The 23096-nt window shown below is 39.4% G+C and overlaps 1 protein-coding gene across 1 annotated transcript in view; it reads left to right on the forward strand.

The window, feature by feature from the left end:
• Positions 1-23096, forward strand: part of CDYL2 (chromodomain Y like 2) — a 60025-nt gene that overhangs the window by 31580 nt on the left and 5349 nt on the right. The window contains exons 2-6 of the mRNA XM_030227709.2: positions 598-1192; positions 9272-9489; positions 16260-16432; positions 20774-20984; positions 21683-21826. Of these exons, the coding sequence (XP_030083569.2) occupies positions 598-1192; positions 9272-9489; positions 16260-16432; positions 20774-20984; positions 21683-21826 (1341 nt within the window). The remainder of the gene's footprint in view (positions 1-597; positions 1193-9271; positions 9490-16259; positions 16433-20773; positions 20985-21682; positions 21827-23096) is intronic.

Raw genomic sequence — 23096 nt, forward strand, 5'->3', positions numbered from 1 at the left:
ACTTAAAGCCCTTTGTTTGCTGTTTTATTTTTTAATTGGTGTATTCAGAAATTTTGTGTATTTACTCAAATATTGCATTCCTAAAAATCCAAATTTGTGTAAGTCGGAAGCAGCAAAGTGGATCTACACTATTTCAAACAAGATCTTTAATGTAAAATACTGCAATTTGGTGTCATCAGTTCTCTGTTCAAGGTAGTTTCAAGACACAAAGAAGACTGGGGAAGCTTATAGGGACAAAACACATGTGTGGATTCAGGAGAATGACCAGTAACAAACAAAGCAGCAAAAACCACTTTTTTTGACTCTTTGAAACAAGAGGTAGCTGAGGAATGTAAAGCAAGAGTCTTATTTTACAACGAGATTTTCAAAGAAATTGTGCTTTCATTAATGATCTCAGACTCTCTCTTGTTTCTTCACATTGGAGCGATTGTAAGTGCCCAGATCAGATTTGATGATGTGTTTATGTGTCTTTTAAAGTTTTCAGAAGGGGCAGTGGCCTTGCTGTCAAAATGTCACTGGGGCTCTGCATTTCACTCCAGTACTCCCAGGTATGATCATGAGAATTCTTTCTAATACGGTTTTGGTCTTTCCTTTTAGGTAGAGAGGATTGTAGACAAAAGGAAGAACAAGAAGGGCAAATGGGAATATCTCATTAGGTGGAAAGGCTACGGGAGCAATGAAGACACCTGGGAACCTGAACACCACCTACTCCATTGTGAGGAATTTATTGATGAGTTCAACAGACTGCACGTTACCAGAGAGAAGCGATCCAGGCATGGCAAACAGGCCAGCGCACCCAAACTGCTGCGGGAAAGCCGAGGCTCGTCTGTTGAGAAAATAACACACAGACCTTCTGAATCTGGGAAGTCTAAAGGGTCAACACACAAAAGGAAGAGAATTAATCCATCTCATCAAAAACAGAAACGAGGATATGCAGCAAAGCCAGGAGCTGCAAATGACAGGGCTGCTAAAACTGTGACTTACCGAACTACTCCCAGCGGTTTACAGATTATGCCACTGAAAAAGCCACATAATGGTCTGCAGAATGGAGATGGCAGCCATGAGAAAGATTCTAGACATTTTGGGAATGGCTCACAGCAGCAAAACGTGGATTTAAATGATCACGAAGGAGAACAAAACTTGCCCAGCGTGTTGGAAGTCAGTAACAATTCCCCTGTTGTGAATGGAATTGGTATGTGATTTAAACAACTCCTCTGTGCGGGAGGGGGTGTTAATTGCAGCAACTGCAAGTAGGGCCCACTCGTGGAAAAACTGTTGTCACACAAGTGTTATGGTGAGAAGCACACAAACAAGTTCCACACTTTCCCTACATATTATACACTTTTTTTTATCAGTTGGCTTCTCTCTTTCCCTTTCCCACGTAGTGATGGCGAAGCAGTGTGGGCTCTGTCACGAGATTTGCAGTGTAAATCCCTATGGGAAGTGAGGACAGGGCATGGAGTAGGAATGATAACTGAGATGTGTATAATGCTGCAACTTGGGGTTTGTGTACCACCACGTAACAAATCACTACTCAGTTAGGTGTGCTCGAACCCAGTAGTCTAGAGAAACCAGAATTATTTTAGAATTAAGAGCACTCTTGCTAAAGTGCCCTGGTAAGTGTGGCTGAATAAGATTCAAGTTCCCAGTATTAATGCTTGTCATAATCAGGAACACTCAGAACAGCCAGGTCCTTGTTTCTGACAGTGACTGGACACATCACAAGTCTTAAGACAGACTTTAAAGGAAGGTACAAACAGTCTTGAAATGAACAAGAAGATATAGGAGAAATTTCTCTCTAATCCTCATAGTTAATGACTGGCTTAGTTCTCAAAGAATAAGGTTTATATTCTCTATAAAAACCATTCAACTTAATGGAAATCAAATAGCTTCTCATTATCTATATGTGTCCAATCTTTTTGGTTTGTTTGTTTATAATCCTACCAAATTTACAGCTTCAGTGGTGTTTTGTGACAGTAATTTCCAGGAGCTAACAATAAGATCCACATTTTATTTGATCAGATTTTGGGATTTGGGATTTTGTTGGGGGGCAGTTGACGTTTACTTTCACTAAGTAGCCTTTTGTCCCTCTATGAAGGGATCAGGTGGAGGATGCCCTGTCAGTCTGTAGGCAGCCCCAGCCTTTTCAGCCTTCCTACTACCTGGAAGACTTTACTGATTCCTGAGAGTTTTGAGTATCTTCTTGTGCCATTGGTGTGGGGAGCGGTTTTAATACCTTTTAAAAACAGCAGGAGCTGTTTCAAGTGATTTCCCACTTCTTACTGATACAGTGATGATAGAACCTTTGGAGAATTTTTTTTTCTGCTCTTACACACTGCATAAAGGTTTTCATTGAGTGATCCACAGTTGCTCTTGGGGTTTTTTTCCTACCTTGTTACAGTTAATTTAGAACACAGCTTTATGTATGATCCCTTTCACTATGCATTTAATCTGCTTTACTGTTGCAAATTCACCTTTTTATTTTGATTCAGTGAAGCTCTTCAAAATCTTTCCTAGTTTTCACTCTACTTATTTTGTATTGCCTTCAAGTTTTCCTCTCATATTTCTCTTCCCAGCTCATTAATACATACATTAAATAAACTAATCCTCTGCAGGTCCTTGGGACAGCCAGCTTGACATGATGAAAAGTAACCATTTGTTCCAATTATTTATTTTTATTAGCTACTTTCTATAGCCCATGATAGTACTCATTTCCTTAACAGCTTCTGGTGAATTGCCCTGCCAAAAACTTTTCAGAAGTCAACATAAATTCTATCACCCTGCTTTCCATTTTCCACCCTGCCAGCAACCTGGCAAACGCTCCTTGATTTGAGGAGGAGAACTGACCTTGCCCAGTCTTACTGGCTATGTGTGATAGCTACTGGAATCTTTCAAACCAGGCATCAAACATGCCACTAAAAACTCCCAAACCAGCAAAATGCGTGGTCAGATTTAAATGCATAAGTAGTCCTGGTGATGCCAATGAAATTTGAAGTTAAAGCACTTTAAGGTGTATTTTGGCTTTTGCATTTTGAGGAGTTTGAGCTCATGAAAGAATGCTTAAAAGTTACCTGCTTCTTTAGGACAATTTGCATATCTAATTACAGATGTGTATAAAGTTTCGGTGGCTTTTTTTACTGTTTCTAATTAATTTTTTCTAATAATTTATTTTATGTTATAAGTGGAGAAGTTCTGATACAAAATGTATCTTTGAAATGCATTAATTCCCATATTTTAGAAATTTTTGTTAAATGAAGAACTGAAGGGTCACAAAGAACTGTAAGGTGAAACAAGCCTTTCCTTTGTCCCCACAAGAGCTAAGGAGTGGCCTCCATCACCCCTGATTGAATAATCTCTGGCAGAGAGCTCTCGGTCAGTGGAAAGCTGCTTTGCCTGAGCAGCCAGGTGTTCTCTCCTGGCCCAGGAGCTGATCTCTGCAGCTCCTTTCAAACAGCTCTTTATGACAGCTTTTGTATTCTCCAAATCCATCACTTGGGTTCTGTATTTTGTTCCCCTTGAATTCTGTAGGTAAAAGTAAGAGATCTTTAAATCTCTGTCTGGTTCTTTTCTGAAAAGCCCATACTCAGCAGCTCTGCCCAGGTCAAAAATCCCTCGAGTGCTGCTGTGTGATACCCAGCACATGCAGAGTGGAGAAGACTAAAAAGAGGAGAGATGAAACTGCCTGAGTAATAGCAGACAGAAATTGGTGAAGAAGGGTCAAAATCAAATCACTAGGTTTTTTCTTAATATTTCCCTGCAAGCTTGAGAGAAGCCACATTTCCTGATACAGGGGTCTAAAACATCAAGTGGAAGTAACTTGCACTACTCTTCACCAAGTCCAGCAATTTCCTGAAGTCCCTCAGTATTCACACTCACACAGAGAATCTCACTGTGATTCTGCCTTGTGTCCCATTATTATCACAGAAACCCACACTAAAACCAGGCTGAAATTTTACGAATTACGAATGAAGAAAGTTTCAGAGAAAAATGCCCAATTCGTTGAATAACTGAAATTTTGTTCCAAACATCTTGGGTTTCAAAACTTTCTCCAAATCTGAGCCAAGGTCCTAAGGCTGTGTCCCTAAGGAGCAGGAGCAGTGTGGCAGTCTCCTTGGCAGGACTCCTACGTTTAGCTTGGAGGCAGCCAGCTATGCCAGAGGTTTCAGGCAGTCTGCCACTGAGTCTGGAAGTTGAAAGCCTGGCATGCTCCATCAGTGCTTGCAGGGCTCCCAGGCACTAGATGTGGAACAAAGAGGGAGCCTGGAGGACCTGGTTTGGCTCCCAGAAGCTGTGGCTCCTGGGCAGCCCCGTTCAGAATCTAAGGAAGCAGACATTTGTGTCAGCTTCAAGATTGCCTCTATGGAACCCAAATGAATGTCAGATTCATTTCTCAGCTAAGTGAAAGACTGAGCAGAAATTATGTATAGAAATTTAAGGTTTGTCATGAGATGAAGCCTAGATTTGGAAAAGTCAAAAATTCCCTTCAATTTGAAAACCTGGCTGTAAGCCCAGCTCTGCTAGCGGTGTGGGCCTATGCTTGGTCTCCAAACGCCACCAACCTCAACTAGTATTGTTTCATATTATAATAATGTTTCACCACCAGTGCATTGAACCAAGCAATATAGACAGTAATATTTAAACTAGAAGTAATCAAATAATAGTTATTTTGTTTGTCTGTCCATGCTAGTTCTATTCAAACAAATAACAGCTATTTGAAAACCAGCTTTTGATGACTCCTTAAATGCACATCCACCAGTCTCTTCGGTTTTGTCTATAAATCCACTTGGGTACAAGTGTTTCCTCTTCTGCCTCTAGACAAACTCCCATCAGGAAGCTCTTTACCCTAGAAGGATGAGCATGTACCTACAGGTGTGTGCACAGAATGTCCTAGTGGAGGCCTGGGACCTTGTGGAAGTTGGGACAGATCTTTAATACCAAAAACTGTCTTCTACTTTCTACACATGCTGCCATAAGAAGAGCAGAATCATCTTTACTGGCAGTTATTTAAGGGTCTGCAAATTGGAAAATATTGAAAAACTCTGTGAACAGCATCCATTGATGCTCTCAGGAGCTAACAATACTGGTCTTTCTGATGATATTTGTTGTCTTCTGTTATCACATTTCTGTTTCTCTCCAGATATTGTAATTGAGAGTTATTGTTTTGTCAAGTTTCTTGACAGCATCAAAAAACATCCCCTTGTAATTTTCTCTTTCCTTTTTCCACATCACTCTTTCTGTGTACCATCTGCTGAAGAATTTCTGCCTGTCATGTATCACTAACCACTGTTTTTCTCCATTATGAAAATCTTTGTAGTCTCATGATGCCCTTGATTTAAATACTCTTTGTGACTTAGTCACTGCTTCCTCTGGTTTTTCAGCTTATTCTGTTCTATTTCTTCTGAAAGAATACTGGCAGTAAAAGACAAGCAAACATGCTTGCTCTCTTAGTTTGGATAAAAAACTCATTGCTGTTAGATATCTTACAGATGCTCCCTTAGCTGGAGAAGTCTGAAATTATTAGTAAATTATCAACAGAGCACAGCTTTTAAGTGTGTTCAGTATTAACCATTACCCACAAGAAAGACAGAAAAGAGGCAGTTAAAGGCTATTGGGAAGACTGAGGAATGCCAAGCTGCTTTACCAGGGAGAGTGAGGGAGCGTGGCTTATTTTACCTAGAGAAATTAAAGCCTCAGCTCCATCATCCTTTCCATTCAGCATAAATGCATACTGCTAATAAAAGCGGCAGCCCAGCTCTCCTTCCCATGACACCCTGATTGTTATTCCCATCCCCCAATCTGCACCAGTTTTAATACTTTTGAGGCTACAAGGTGAACTGCATCTGTTTGAAAATTAACCAGTTTTGCAGGGTGAGTTTTCAGCCAGAACCGATCACCAGGCCAGCTCATGGTGTGGCTGCTCTTTCCAGTATTGGGCTTGCTGTGGAGGGTGGTGGCACAGGGACTGCACCATTAAATTGGCTCTGATGAAACACTCAGAAAATATGTATCTGAAAATAACAGCAGCTTGAGGTGTCCTCTAGCAGTGGAAGGAGATGTGGAGCTCCAGGTCCCCCAAAGCAATGAGGGTCAGTGCAATCTTTCCTCACTTTCTCCCACTCTCTGTCTGCCTCAGTCTTTTAGAATATAAATTTCTAATGTGTTTTCTGCAATGCCTGGTAGAATAAAACCCCAGTCTCAGACCCTCTGGCAGTGGTGCAGTACTGTAGAAGATGCAGGGATGGGCAGCTAAAATGAAGAGGATTACAGGAATAAAAGAGGTTGGGAGAGAGGGTGGCTGAAGGGCAGCATGATCAAAGTTTACAAAATCATCAAGGCCTCAGATATACTAAATGCAGAACTGTTGCTTCTGAAATCTCTTGAGAGCAGAACTAGGGACCACTCACTGAAACTGGTGGAACATCAGATAAAAGCACAGATGAAAGAAAATTCTTCTCTGTGTAGTGGCTACCCAACTTCTCAAACTCATACCACAGGAAGCTGTGGAGACAGACAGCATCAACAGGCTCAGAAGGGGATTAGAGAAATCCATGAAAAGGTCCACAAGCAAACACTGAAGGAAACAGGAGGGATGAGCCCTCTCATATTTCTGTACAACACTTAGGGATGATACTATGGGAAAGGACTGCAGAAAGCAACTAAGCTTGCATTTTCTCCTTAAATAGCATCCTGTACTGCCCTCTTTTACTGCCATTCTTGGAGAAGGATTACTGCATGCAGCAGTGGTCTGGGAACATCTTAGGCTTCCTTAAAAAATATTTAAGCTTCTTAGCAATATAAATGTCCACAAGTTCTCCTGCTGATTAAATACAAAGTAATAATTAGATTAAACTCCCAGTAAAGAGCATTTTCTCCTTTTTTTTTTTTGTTTGTACTTAGACTGAGCATCAAGTACTCACTATTAAGCCAGAAAACCACACTTAGAGCTATCTAAAGCTTCCTTAGTTAATTGGTGACATTGTTAATTTGTTTCACGTGCAGTATAAATTGCTTTGAGTCTCTGAATGTCTCTTTTTGCCCGTCACAGTCATTTTTCACCTTGACATATTGAGGTGCTGTTCCCCTTGTGTGCACTGAGCAGGTGCTGACTATTCACCCTCATGCTGGGACAATCCCAGTGGCTCCAGAGCAGACCTTCAGGAGCTCCACCACCTCCACACAGCAGACGTGCTAAATTGGCCTGGTTCCACATCAGTGCTGTCTTTAGAGTGTGCTGATCATTTTCTCCAGTTTATCGGATTAAACCAGATTACAGGGATGCACTGGAGACACAGAAACAACAAGCTACTCACTATATATTGTTCTGCTAATGATCCACTTTTGGAAATGATACTTTTTCATTTATGTTTCTCTCATATTGAATTTAGATCTTTCCTCTGATTAAATTTCTTTCATCTGGCATCCAGATAGTTAAAATACTGTGATAAGATCTATAGTTTCTTACATCACACATTCATTTACAAACTGAATACATAAGAAAGAATAAAACAAACCAAAAAAATTACTGTGAGCTGGATGATCTGAGTGAATTAATCTTGTACTGTTCTCTTACCATCTGTATTTAAAATAAATGTAGCATAATCTTCCACCCGAGGTAGATAATCAGTACAGTTAGTCTGACACACCTTCCATTCTATGGGCATTTGTGCCTCTGATTTTGTAAGCTCCTTACACTTTTCTGGGAGTTTGAAATCACCACAATTCCGTAGCTTATTGCTGGTTAAGCACTGAACAGATAAAAGTGCAATATTTAATAGCCTGCCTCAGCCAAAGGGTTAATTAGTTTCAGCACATTATTCCCAAGGACATTGGTGTTCTGTTGGTAATTTCACAAGTTGATTTCTGTTGTAAGAATACCTGTCAAAAAACAACCTTAGGAAAAAGAAGAAACGTGCCATAGGAAATTATTCATAGCATTTAAAGTTCAAGTACGTGGTAATTTCTAGTCTTGTAGACACTTTTTGTCCAGAAAACAAATTTCCAACTCTTTTGGTTTCAAATTATTTTTTTTAAGTGATGATTTAATGGAATTTGGCCATGTTTGCATTGCACCAGGCAAATCCTCTATTCAGTATAACCCAGGCAATGCTTCAGATGGTATCTCTTAATTCAACAACAAAAAAGAGTTTCCTGATTGACTGAACAGGCTCCTGGACCAAGGTGGATCCCTGTGTGTAGATGTGTGAGTACCCACATGCACACACTACATGAGACCCTGTCACACACCACTGAGCACTGGCTGTGTTTTCACATCCCATCTCCTAACTGCAGTGCACATACAGGATTTCACACACTGTGAACAATTCCACAGGCCACTGCCAACTGTGAGGTGTCAGACAGATCAGTTACCTACGTAAGCATCAGGCTGAAACATAGCTAATGCAAAATGAGGGTAAGTGATTTTGGTTGAGAGGCATCTGTCATGAATTCACTGTTCAATTCTATTCCAGCAGAGCATTTTTAATTGGATGGTAGTCACTTAAACTATAAAATTTATACCTGTATTCTAATATTCATGTCATCTGCCCTTTAAAAATTCCTGGCTATTTGAAACCAGGAGCTGGAACAGGTCAGCTTTGGCAGGAGTAAAGAACAGAGCAAACAAAGGTGTTTTCATTCAGCTCTCTCTTGGCCTTTTTTAAAATGGTGCATTGTAGGCTGGTATCTGTATAAACAAAAAACAGTGACTTTAATCTCTGTCCTTCAACAACCTGTCTCTGCTTTATTTTTAATGGCAATAGTGTGAAATACCTGTAATTAGAAAAGGATTATTACATACAAACCTTATAAAGCTCCTTCAACACCCCCGGTCAGCACCATTACCAATCATCATCAATTGCTTATTACAGAATCACTGTAGACATCAGCAAAGGAATGGTCTGAGTTTATACACAGAGTTAGTCAGAATAAACTGTTTTAAAACTGACTTACTATTGCTCTTACTTGTTTTTAAAGAGGAATTAAATCTTTCTTCATATAGTTTTCTTTTTTCCCTTCTGCTGGATACTCTCCAAAATGGCATCAGTTCCTTGGGTCTAGAGGTTGTCTGATCAGAGAACAAAAAGTTCTGCACGTTGGAGTACAGAATAAGAACAATGGCTTGAGGCCACATTTGACTAGCCAGGCACATTTTTTTATTTATTTTTTCCTGTTATTTTATATATATCTATTTCCATTGAAGCTAATGGAGAGTATCACTCCATTTCTTTGATGGTATAGAGGTAATCATGCTTCAATTCTTTCCATCTGCAAGGTTCTTCTCTGGCCAATGGAAGCTTGAATCTACACAGCACTGTGAAAAGGAAACTTGATGGAGAGAAAGATTATGTCTTCGACAAGAGACTGAGATACAGCGTGCGCCAAAATGAAAGTAACTGTCGCTTCAGGGACATTGTAGTCCGGAAAGAAGATGGTTTCACACATATTTTGCTGTCAAGTCAGACTTCAGAGAACAATGCACTGACCCCAGAGGTAAGTGTTTAACCCTAAAAGCCAAAGAAAGCCATCCCGATGTGTGGGTTATCTTGCAAACACTGCACTTGAATTTGATTTTATGTATTTTTTTGCTAATGGATGAACTTAGAAAAGAAGTCTGGAGTACAGACGTATCTAACTTTTTCACGCTTGGGATTCCGATCCAAAAGAATGCAATGGAAATTAAATTTTAATTCACATGGCTGAAAAAAAATAAAAGTAACTAAAGGAATGGCAGAATCAGTATTTCCAGCATGGAATTGTGTGAAGCAGCTTTTCACACTTTGAAGTTACTGATATTTACTATCCTTAGGAGAAATCTGGTCTCTTTCCTTTTACTAATTTAAATAGTGCTCCAGTTGTATACAGAGAATTTCAGTCTATATCCTGAGACAGCCTTTCTAAATTCCATCTTGATCCCTAATTACTTTTCCTCTGAATCACTGTATTTATTTATGAAATCTTAACCAATTAGGGGCTCTATCCTCAGCTGAATTGCATAAAGTCATACAACATATAAAAGATAAAAATGAATTCCCTTCTTCCAAACATTAAACACACAAGAGCAGACTCAGACTTGCAGCTTGTACTACCCCAGTACACACATGGGCTGAGGAGCTTTTCCTTCCATTCCCTGTGGCTGCAATGCTCTGTTATACCATTCCCATGTCAGAAGAAAAGGGGTGTCCATCAGGATGGATGTCCTGGAGAGAAGAGAGCACACCAGAGCCCTGTTGCACACCTGAGCCCTGTTCCACACAGGCAGTAATGGCCTGATGGATGGACTGGGGCTGCCATGGAGCAGGGAGGGAGCACCAGGAGCTGCCTCCCAGCACCAGCCTGGCCTGTCTGAGCATTCTGCAGGCAGAGCTCCTCCAATGGCTGCCCTCACTGGCGAGATCTCAGCCTTTTCTGCCCTCTCTGTACTACACAGCAACTTCAAGAGTGAATGAAATACCAGTTTGAGCACCACCTGAGGGAAGAGTAGATTGTAGCTTTGAGGAATCATATTATTCAGTAAGAAAATCAGTAACTTTGAAGTTAATTACTTACAACAGGCAGGTATGATGAGTCCCCTTCTCAAATGCACACATACACATGGGCAGTAATGCACTGAGTGATATTAAATGGCTAAAACTGATGGTACGCAACATTTATCACTTCTAGTTTTTAAACTAATACTTAGAAGAACTATCTTGGTAATTACCACAGAACACCCAACACTTGCTTTTAACACTAATTTCTTAAAATGCATTAGATTGCATCAAATCCATCACTCCATCTCTGTCTTAATTACCACTAATTGACACTGCCAGTAATTTAAATGAAGGAGCTCAAGGGCCTGAAAAAATATGAAATCATGGACTCTGTGTGTTCAGTCAGAGCAGACATACCTTTACATTGCTGGCTGTGCTGTTCCACATCAGCAGTGTTCAGATGCTCTAACCAGGGGATTAATTCAGGCTCTTTGGATCTGCCAAACCAATCCATTTCATCCTTTGAGAGTTTTCAATATGCCAGGAACCCACCTCTATGGAAAATAAATGATAAGCATGTAATAGTCCTCTCCCTGCATCACCAGCACAGACTATTTCTAGAACCTTTATTGAAGCTCACTTGAAAACCTGGAAATACATTTTAGAAAACCACTTTACTGACCAGGATGGTCAGGAATTAATCAGGTAGTGAGTTCTCCATATGGAGATTGTCTGTTTAAACCTTATCCAGTCCAAGAGCAATTGCAGGCTCTTGCCCTTGGAAGACTCATGGCTGTAAACATGAACCATCTTCTTTGGCCTCAGTCCAGGCTGCTGCCCATGATCATTCACACCACAAAATCCAGCACCTCCAGTACTGGCAATTTCACATTCTTGCTGGCAATTGCAGCAAAAACCCCAGGAACTGAAAGGAGGAAGGTTTTGAATGACTTGTCCCTGCAGTTTGTCACGCCCAGCCATAGGTGAGGCAAACTGACAAAGTGTTTTAGGGATGTTCAGAGAATTTCAGTTTTGATGCCTTTTATCCCCAGTGAATACGAAATACAAACACACAATTCCTACAAAATGAAGAAAGTGTGTTTCACTTTGTGTAAAGAAGTGCTAACTTCAAGCTTTATTAGACATTCAGTAAATTATGTTTGCCAAATAGCAAATGAATCATTTATTCAGAGCAGGTTTATTTGATGTGCTTAAATAGTGGCCTGGTTATACTTGGCCATCTATGCTAAAGAAAAAAAAGGTGTGCACAGCAAACAATCATTTTAAACTTTTAAACCTAAGCTTATACAAAATTCTATTCACCCCTCAACAGCTCTGCTTCCCTTTGGGCTTTATAGGAATTTTCAGACAAAATTAATAATTGTGTTCCACCAATTGGCCCCCGGTATTTATGCCAATTTAATTAAAATAGCAAAGAACTTATTTATACAAAAAAAAAATTAAAGTCTAGAGAAGTCTACCTGACTCTTCATCCTATGTTATTGGTAACCCCATTTGTGCAGGTGATTTTAGCATGAAATGTGCCAATGCTCTTTCCAGCAGCCTTTGCACTGACTGATGTTGGCTTGGTGCTTCTTTAGTAATTAAGTTTTTTCTACAAAAATGTTCAGGGCACTATAGAAATTCTTTCTTATTTTTTACAAGAGCTTATAAAACTTCCAAGACAGCTTCACAAAACAGCACAGCTTGTTCTTATTTCAGTAGCTTAGGCTTACTACTTTTGTTTTTAAAATACATTTGTGAAATATTTAATTATGAATTCCACTAAGGCATTTTTCCTTGTGGGACTTTTGCTGCTCCTGAAGTTCTTTCTCCAGTGATGCTGCTGCTGTTTTAACTAAACACATCTCAAAGATCCAAATTCTGTTTCAGGCTAAATGGACCCATCAGCTCTTCTCATTTAATACTATTAACAGAGCTAGGAATTAATATTGCCCTGAATTAAAAGTGACACATTCTCTAAACAGCCAGTGCTTCCACCCAAGAGTGACAGAACTACCTCTAGTACCTTCTCATACACAAGAATCAGCTTTCAAATTTCAAATATGAATAGGAAGGTTTAAAGTTCTGCCAGGTACATTTTGGAGCACTGGTTTGCCTTCACTTTTCCTAACCTGGAAATAATAAAAAAGAGGCAGGTACAAGTTTACTGTTCTCTGTAGTTCTGCTCTCTGCACAAAAGTAAATTGTGGGTTTGGGCCCGTGCTTGTGCCTGCAGCTTTCGAGGTTCCCAAGTCCTTTAGGTGCTGGACAGAAAGGACTCAGAATCAGTAACACAAAATTTATTCATGTGAAAAAGCACAAGTGGGGAAGATGTTCTAAGAACAACGGAATGGCTTTAAAATTTGGCTTTAGGGTAATATTTACAGAATAATTACCTTTAAGAACATCACGATGAGTCCTCAGAGATTCAGAAAAGTTAACTTTTATTACCTAGTGCTTCTATTTATGAGAACAAGAGACTTCTGTTCAAGATACTTTGTGTAATTATGGTGATAAATTCCTAGCTCTTTGATTTTCCCAGAATGTAAGCAAGATGGAAAGCAAAGGGCACCAAATACCTTTGGAAATTTCCTACTTCCAGCAAAAGGCATTAAAATAAGCTCTTAGAAGTTTAATTACATTTTTTAACTGGTTCATGTTTATTTTGCAATATAAAATGTCCTGTTCAAGAACTAAGGAGATTATTTACTTGACAGGATTAAAAATATAAGCAACTTCTGAGAAGGTGATAATTTTATTATGTATTTGTGTTTCAATAAAACAGTAAGTGAAGGACTAGGTCTGGTCTAAATTTACAATCCAGTCAACTATCATTACCTAAATACCTGGCCCATACTGTTCTGTAAATACTGCCTCAGAAACTTTCATGAAATGCATTCAAATAGAAATACTGTCCCCACAACTGAAAATTACCTGAGAGGCCATAAAAAGCTAATTAATAAAAGCATGGATCTGGAGAATATTGCTAAGGAGCTCTGGAAATAGTAGTATTAGATCTGGTTCACTAGAGAAAATAAAATTTAATTGGACAAATGCCATAGTTTTAGAAAGATGGAGAAAGGTTTAAGGGCTATAAAATAAAGAAAAAGAATATGGAATCTGACAAAGAACTAAAGACAGGTTGTATCTCTGTATTTGGGAACTGAATTCGCTACCACATTAAACAGAAATTTGTCCCTAAAAACAGAGAGCAGTTCCAAACTGAAATTATATTTACTTTGCAGTAGTACAGTTCAATACACAGTTCTGCAACCCTTCAGACAAACTAGATCTTTTTTAATTATGTTTGTAGCTTCCCTGTAATCATAGAAATAGCTGGGGAGAAATGCCCATCCCCAGATAACCCCTGGGGAAAGCCAAGGCTCCAGAGGCACAGTGAGCAGCAGCTGCTGCCACCAGGCTAAGTGACAAAGGGACTTGGGGAGTTTCGGACTGCACCAGCAGTGGCAAAGTTCCTGACCAAGGGAGTCAGCATTGACTTGGCTGGCATTGCTGGATTCCAGTGAGCCTCCAAGCACCTCTGGATGATAAAGTTAATGACAAACTTAAGGCTCTTTAGAAAAAAAGCATACTTTTTGGAGCCTGATAATGCTGATACATAATGGTTTCCTTTTGATACAAAAAAAGTGGAGCAGGGGAACTAAATTTCCCCTCCTGCTCAAAAATAGAAACCAAAGCTTTCCCACTTTTAACCATGTCTGAGAAATTCATTCCTAATAACAGGCTCAATGTCATCCTCTCTAAAACACTGAAGAAACAGTGATGGCAAAATATTGGTTTTTCTCACAAGAAATGTAACCTCTGCTCAAAAATTTGGATGTGTTGTAGACGGCTTTAGTCATCCAGATCAGTGAGGGGCAAGATAAAAACGAGGCAGGTTTGTAACAGGAATGATGTGTGTGAAGGAGAGCACTGGTAGCAGCACATGGGCAAACACCACTGGAGGAAGAGAAATAATAAAAAACTTTGCTGAATGGGTATCATCATGGCATCATACCTAATGCAACATTCCTCACTGGATAGAAAAATGTATTCCCTAATATTATTTATACATTCACCCTAAGAAAGAGCAGATTGTGAGATCCTTTACAGTGAATTAAGAGGACAACATTGCATTCAGATGGAACTAGGAAAACCTAAATGCTTTTTTTTTTTAATTTTAATACCTACCACATTCTAAAGTTTTTCTTTTAACACTGATTAAGGGTTTTAGGGGGTTTTCCCCTTTGTTTCCCCATTATATGTGCAGTGTTGCCATGTTTCTCCAAGCTGAGGGCTGAGACAGCCTCTGAGACTCTCAGAATAAACAGTGCTCCTCAAATTGCTGATGACATTTTTGTACCTGCATAAGAATTTCAAATACACTTCCAAATTCTGCAGCTTTTAATTACTTCACTTCCACCCACTGTCACACACTCAGTATTACAGGAGTTCTGCAGTGCTCTTGTAGAAGTGAAGCATCTAAAAGTTCACCACCTGCTCTCTCATGGCCAGTCCCAGCAGCCAGTAATACTCATCTTTACACAAACCCATAGGGAAAGCAGCACAATCCATAGGATTTCTATTAAAAGGCTAACCAGGGGGTGGCATCAACAAAACTTCAGTGTTTAGGGATATTTCTTAAACAAGGCACTTCAGAGATCTAAAGAAGTTTTGGTAACAGAAAGTAGTGAACAGAAATAATCACAGGCTAAAAAATCTTGGGTTTCTCTCACATGGAAACTCTATTTAAATCCCCAGCCACATTTAGCTCTCTCTTACCTAAATTTACACCAACAGCAAATCTTTTGGTGCAAAAGAGAAAACTTTGAGACAGCAGGACCATGTCTATGGGAAATACTTTGACACATGGGTATGATTAAGGATAGGAGGTATCACACTAGATTAAATCAGGGCCCTTACAGTGAGGAGCAAATTATTTGTAAAAAGGAGCACATTGGAAAGGAGAGGGGGCTGAAATGTGTTACAGCTCACAAACCATGCCCAACTGTGACCAAACAAGAAGTTACCCATCAGAAGCTTATGAAATAAAATTTCCTTTTAAAAATCACTAGGAAACAATTTTCTGTTCAGGTGAAAGGCCATTTTCCTACAATACCAGCAGCTCAATTCTATACAGATTTTGATTAGGTTTGTATTATGGTGCAATTAATAGCTTGATCCAGTTGTAAATCAAAGTTAAAATGTCTCTTTTTCAAGGGACTTTTATGATTTAACTTTTGTAAACTGTAAAAATGAATAATATATTTGTCATGTTGATGTATATGATGTCCTCTTGTCCTGCTTTGCTCTGGTTGAAGTCATATAAACCAAAGTAGTTGAAGAACTAAAAACTGGGGTTTACAAATTTTGCTTTCAAGCTGTTGAGGTTAATAACAGGCTTTTGCTGTGATAAACATGTTCCCAAGGATACAGTGATGTACACAATGAGAATAAAAAAGTGATATTTGAACTTATTAAATTGCAATCAAATAGCATAAGCTGGGTAGAATTTCCCATACAACAAAGAACCTCCAACTCCTAAAACCTCTTGGAATTAGTAAAACATCAACAAAGCACTTCCAGATAGAAAATATTCTGCAACCTCTCAATGTTATCATTCTAATGATTCTAATATCATTCTATATTCAAATTATATATATAATTGATGTAACTATTAATAGTGCCCAAAATTGAAGTCTCTCAAAATCAATAAGGTTTGTAAAAGTAGGGAAATGATATTGCCACGGCATGCATGTCGAATTGTTTACTTTTCTTTATCCACAGATCATGAAGGAAGTTCGGAGAGCATTGTGCAATGCATCAGCTGATGACAGTAAACTCTTACTTCTCAGCGCAGTGGGAAGTGTATTCTGTAGTGGCCTAGATTACTCATATTTAATTGGCAGGTTATCCAATGACAGAAGAAAGGAAAGCACTAGGATTGCAGAAGCTATAAGGTGACCCAAGCTTACCTATGATCTCTAAATTATGAAATGCAGTGTGTGATTATAAAGATATTTATCAGGTCCAAAAATGTTGTATATTTAAATGTTGATTGCATTCCAATTTACAGTCCTGCAAATTTGTTTAGTATAAAGAAACTTGGACCTTTCCATATTAGAAAAGAAAGCACATTTATTCCAATGCTAATATTCACAGGGATTTATTTTATTCTAATTCTCTGTATTTAATATTTCAAATCATCCCTCCAAAATCAAATCAAACTTTGTTGTTGTTTTTCCAAATTCAGTAATGCTTCATGTTCTAAAGTGGTTCCTGAAAGGCAGATCTTTTACTTGTTTTAATGTTCATCGTTTTAATTAATTTCAGTCCAAAAGGGAATCTTATTTCTGTTGAAATAGCAGTCTGCCACTGTATTTCAGAACCTTACTAGAAGGGTCTCCACTCTTCTTCTTAAATTTAAATTACTTAATATATATGTAAATGTAATTTTATTTTTGTAACTAAAATGCAACTTTCCTTACATATATATAAAAATATCACATCACCTTAATAGAATTCCAGGGTTTATGACATGCAGTCTGCAAATCAATCTGCACAACACATCACCAAATGTTCCATTATCCACAAGGCAGATTTTCCAGTATAAATCAATATTATTCCACTAAAGCCAATGGTATTTTACCAGTCTGTACCAGGAGACAATTTGGTCCTTTTTTCCCCCTGATTTTCTACAAATAAATATTCTTCTGAGAGCTTTAAAACTTCATGCGACAATTCTATGAGGGAATATGAAAGAATTTTTTTTACAAGATATCTCTACTTGGGATTTATTAGTGTAACGTAAGATCAGGTTTAGGTATTACACAAAGTGTATTAACCACTAATTATCTTGGTTACAACTACTGCAGATCAGCTTGGATTCCAGGTTAAAAACTTTTGAAATTCTCAAAGTAGCAAATATTTTTAAAGACTTTAAAAGATAATTCTTAAATGTATTGAGTTGTAAGCTGTTAATAAGACCCTAAATACGCTCAAATATCATGGAGTGATATTTTTTAAAAGAGAAACCCTTTGAAGGACACAGCCTAAGTTTATTTTTTAAATGTGAGGGGTTTTTAACAACGTGGAACCAAAAAAACAAAAAAAAAAAGAGGGTAGAAAATCACTATTCTTATTTGAAAACCCAGGCACACTCACCGTCCACCAAAAGACACAAATTTAGTATTATTCTTGTGAAAATTGTGAAGTTAGGTGTTGTCATATAAGTTTACACTTATTTGCACACATCTAATATACAGGTGTACTTACCAATCCAACATTTAAATAAGTATAAGCCAGACTGTGATAGTCAGTTTTTCCACCCTTGGACTCACAGAACACTCTTGAAATACTGGTACAATGCACTGCTTGTACCTTGTCAAGAATGTCGGCTTCAGGCCCACTGAAAATAGATTTTTATTGTACTTCTGGAAACAATACCCTACGTTTTCCATTTAGCACTCTCTGTGCTTTCTGTGAACAAAAGACTCAGCTCATGGAAAATAAACTATAATAAGAGAAGAAAAAATGTCCATTGCTTTTTTTCAGTGGTTTGGATGTCCTGAAATACATCCATGGATCTCTGCCTCCACTGCTTTACATCAACTTAGACTTGTATCAAAGAGAATTTGAAATCTTGGTTACCATGTGTTTCCACTTTCCAAAGCATGGCTCTCCTATCCAGGTCACAAGTTACAGCTGAAGTTTCAATCCCTGTCAAGTCTCCTCTCCCATGAATGGTTCAGTCACTGGTGCCGTGCCCTCAGCCACTGGGGTTGGCAATGAATGGATGTGCAGCACTGCAGCTCCTCTACAGGCACTGGTCACAGATCGTTCCCAGATCCATCCCAGACCCACCAGTGTGAGCTGCCACCATCCACACGCCATCCTGGAGCAGGGAAAGGGCAGACAGGCTGCACAGTGTGGCCTGCAGAGCCCTGGGACTGACACACTCCTGGAAGGCATTCCGAGCACTGGGCGCACACCACCAGCTGGGCAGCGCTGATGCATCTGGGACCTGAGCCACAACATTCTGGGTGTGCTCAGAAGAAAACAGACAAGGACAAATTTACTTGCTCAGCTTCTTTACAGCCTTGGATGCAAAGCCCACAAGCCCTGACCAGCAGCAAGAGCCTGGAACAGTGCAGAGGTGTCTGAGCATCCCAGCGTGCATTCCATGGATCCTGTAGCCCAGAAACTCCCTGTGTGAACTTATGGTTTGGAGACAAGGAAACGTGTCAGGTTCAGGGTGCAGACACAACCCACTGAAACAATGCACCAAACAGGAAACAATGATAAATGGAGCGCTGGTCACTGCAGCTTCTGGAGACCAAAGGCAGGCATTTGTTCCCCTCATCATCTCCCAACACTCCATCCTAGAGGTAGCATGTTCCATACCCATCCATTTTACCATCCTCTGTGCTCCCCATTTTTCCCTCACTGTGCCTTCTCAATGTTATGTTCCACTCTCTCCAGGTCCTCCCTTCCTTGCTCACTCATATGAAGACTTCTTTCAATCCTTCCCGTCCATTAATGTGTTCTGCTTTGTTCTTCCTCCACATTATGTTTCCTCTCCACATCCCAAATTGCTTTTCCGTATTCACTTCCAGTCCCGTTTATCACCATCATTCCTGCTTTTCTCCACAACACTGGTTTTATCTGCCTCCACAGGGTCCTCAGATTTACTGCCACCATTTATCCTTCGTTTGCTTTCTTTTTACCTATCATTCATCACATCCCTATTCACAACTGCAGTCCTGTCTGAAAGAGTTACGTAACTACTGAGGTTCTCAAAATTCTGGAATTAATGAGGTGCAGTGATCCACAGTCACTACTCAGTCATAAACAACCGAAGAAGTAATGAGATAAGGGAACAGCATTGTATCTGCAACGAAAACTAATCACAACTCTCCTTAACCCTGCTCTCCTCTAGGCAGAAATGGTCTTGAACAGACAAAAACCATGTTCCTTATTTCATTCTCTTTGTCTTGACAGTGATCTCCTGGTTTACTACTGTGAACAGAGCTGCATCAATTCTCTATTTTCCCATGGTCCTCCTTACTAGAGGACTTCAAAACCAGAATGTATTAATTGAAAATTTAATGCTGGCTCGTCTCTTTGTCCTCATTTAAAACACAGCCAGTGTCCCTGCACTTCAGCCCAGTTGCCACATGTGCTCTCTAACCTGCAAGGCCCACCAGTGCTAGGTACAGAGGCCTGGATCCTTTTGACCTCAGTGGGAGAGCAGTAACTCATCAAAGGGCACGTTAGACAAAATGTTCTTTCCTAAAATCTGTCAGCAAAGATGCACTCTGGATCTAATAAATACCCAGTGCAGGGACAGAATCTCCTCTTTTGCTTGGAATTTGATTTATCCATGTCTCTTTTCTAACGTAACTGAGCATCTCGTTTGCCTCCATTTACCTGCTGTGCACTGAGCTGCTGGAGCCCATAATTTGCCCACAATTACACTTTTGCTTTTTCCTAACTGGTGTAAAGGCCGTTCCATTCAACAGATGTCTTTCCACAGCTGCTGGTAGGTAGCTTATTTAAAAGATCTCCTCATTGCACAGAATTTAACATATTCTAGTTCATTCATCCAGATGAATCTGATGACATTTAACTTCCCTGTTGTTTCTCATCACATTACTGGGGTAGTCATGCAAGGGCATCTGCTTTGTCATGGCTTTGCTGAAGATTTTTGCAATGAAGACCCAAGTGAAGATCACTCGTCCTGTTCAAACATTTCTCTGACTCCTCTTTGCACATCTTGTTCTTTCTGCTGGTGCCATAAACATTACAATCTCCCAATTCACTGATGGGACTTGCAGTAACTTTTGACACAGGATCTTAAGAGAACTTTTTGAAGAAAATACACAATCAGGCTATAATATTTCATCAGTAGCCAAACAAGGTCCATCCCAGCCACTGTGGAACAAACCAAAAAGTGCTGTGTGTACAAACTCAGGAGTTACTGGTCCAGAAGTAAAACTAACCCAACCAAACCTTTCTGCAAAAAGTACAACACTCAGTGCAATCCACTTAATCAGGCCATATACAACATACACAAAACTATGCAATAACCCAGGTACTCAGAAAGATTAAATAACTAAAAAAAAAAGCAGACTTTTCCATGTGCAAACTAGAAAGTATCTTGCAGTTCTGACCTCATAAAACTGGGCATTTGTTGTGTTCTTCTGTGGTTCTAATTTGTTTTCAGATTAAGTATTTTAAACTTGGATATTTATGTATTACTTTTGTATTCAAGATCTTTCTTTTATTTTTTTTTATTTTAGGGATTTTGTAAAAGCTTTTATTCAATTTAAGAAGCCAATTGTGGTTGCTATCAACGGCCCTGCTCTGGGGTTAGGAGCTTCTATTTTACCACTGTGTGATATCGTTTGGGCAAGTGAGAAGGCTTGGTTTCAGACACCATATGCAACAATCCGACTCACTCCAGCTGGCTGCTCATCATACACATTCCCACAAATTCTGGGTGTTGCACTGGTAAGGTTTTCCACCTCAAATTGCTGAAGAACCTTTCATAAATTCCTGATCTTCTTTCTCTCTTTAAAAAGTAAACAATTTTCTTAATTTTTTTAAATGGAAATGAAATCTGTGGAAAGTTCATCTAATCACTGCCAACTTCTTATCACGAAATAATCTTGGAGTTCAATATACAACACCTGCTGTACACAAGAAAGATTGAAAAAGCAAAGATTGTCAACATCATGGTAGAAGAGTGAAGAAATTAGCAGAATAACTTTGCAGAGTAGTTGTCTGCGTCATGTTAGGAGTGGGCAGTAATACAGCCAGATAGGGCTCTCTGCTCTTTCAAGATAATCCACAATGATTCCAGTAAGACTGCTTAGCTTTTACCAGCATAATAAATCAGAATTTGCCCCACAAATATTTCCTACTGGGTTCCATGACTCTCCACACAGTATCACTGATAGTTACTCTTGTAAGATCAGCAATACAGATTCACCATGCATGCCAGCACATTTCTCTTAAATTAAACCCATGCTGTGCTCTGGCCACCTGCACAATCCTTAAATAGCTACTGAAACTCCTTCTAAAGTATTTTGCAGTATGGAAAGATACAGAAGAACATTTGTAATTTAATCGTAAAAATAGCAGGCAAGTATGAGAAAAATTTGAAGGGAATTATAACCCAAGATTACCAGAGTCTTTTGGTTTCACAGGCAAATGAAATGTTGTTCTGTGGGAGAAAGCTGACGGCACAGGAAGCCTGCAGCAGAGGACTGGTGTCACAAGTATTTTGGCCAACAACATTTAGCCAAGAAGTGATGCTACGAGTGAAAGAAATGGCATCCTGCAGTGCAGTGGTAAGAAATCAAACTCCCTCATTAAATTTCACAGACATTTCACAGAGGTAAGGTGTGCTCCCAAGGCTTGTCACATGTGGGACCTCAGTTTCCACAACGATACCTGTGAAAGATGGCTGACATCAGAAAACCTGGATAGGGATCCCTGAGCTCATGGAGTTTCTCATTTTTCAGGGATCAGGATGGGGGGAGTTATTTCCTTTCACAATATTAGCATTTATTCAATGAGTGGCACCCTCCTTGCCCCAGAGTTTGAAAGGGGATTTTAGCACAGGTTTCCTTCATGAAGGTGTAACAGTCTGAAACTCTACAACTGCACTGGGAAACCTGTAAGAAAACAGATCTGCCCTTCACTTTGTCCTGGCCTACAGGACAGGATTTCACCTGACTCTGCCTTCTTTCTGCACCTGCACAGTTCCTGATGCTGCAGAATGTTCCACACAGCACCCCAGAAGGGTAGGACAGAGCTAGCTAAGCTCTGCTGTGAAGGAGAGGTGAGATCCAGACAAGAGGGATTTGAACACATTCTGGTCACAGTGTATTGTAACTTTCCTTTTGTGTACACTAAAGTTGAAAGAAAATCCTTTCCTATCTTCCTAGAGGTTTTTCCCTCCAGGCAGATATACTCCTATTCTGGACACATCCTTGTTTAAAAAACATGTAGTGAAGAAAGTGATACTGGCTGCAATAAAACTGCAGTATTAAAGTGAAAACTGTTATAGTTTCTTGCAGTATTTCCTATGTCTGAAACTGTCTCAGCATCCCTCAGTTTCATTGAAAAGATCTGCTGTAAAAGGAGGTAGAGACGAGATTTTTAATTAAACAAAGCGTAGATTAGATCTCACAGAAGACATTGAGAATGAAACTCTCTGGAAATGTAGCAGAATTTTATTTGATGATGCTGATATAATGTGTGTTATTTGAGTTGGGAAAACATCTGGGCTTTACTGTGAATTCTTCTTTCCCTCACTGCTATTGACTGTCAATGAAATTTTCTCAAGACCCCTTTGAAAGACTGGTGCTGACTTGTGGACAAAGATAAACCTTCAAAGAGTTGTTCACAAACACACCACAAAAAATGCACGGGGCTCTTGATTTGCTATTTACACCATTTACTTGAGTTAAAGACAAATACTACTTTGCAATAGCAGTGTTGAAACCCACAACACATAGGAACTGGGCTTAACAAGAAGGTCTTGACAAAGCTGAGTGAAGAGAATGCACCTCCCTTCTCACAGAACACTGTGTTGGTTATATTAAATCTCCTGTC

The sequence above is a fragment of the Serinus canaria genome, chromosome 11 (genome assembly GCF_022539315.1).
Source record: "Serinus canaria isolate serCan28SL12 chromosome 11, serCan2020, whole genome shotgun sequence".
NCBI classification, from domain to species: Eukaryota; Metazoa; Chordata; class Aves; order Passeriformes; family Fringillidae; genus Serinus; species Serinus canaria.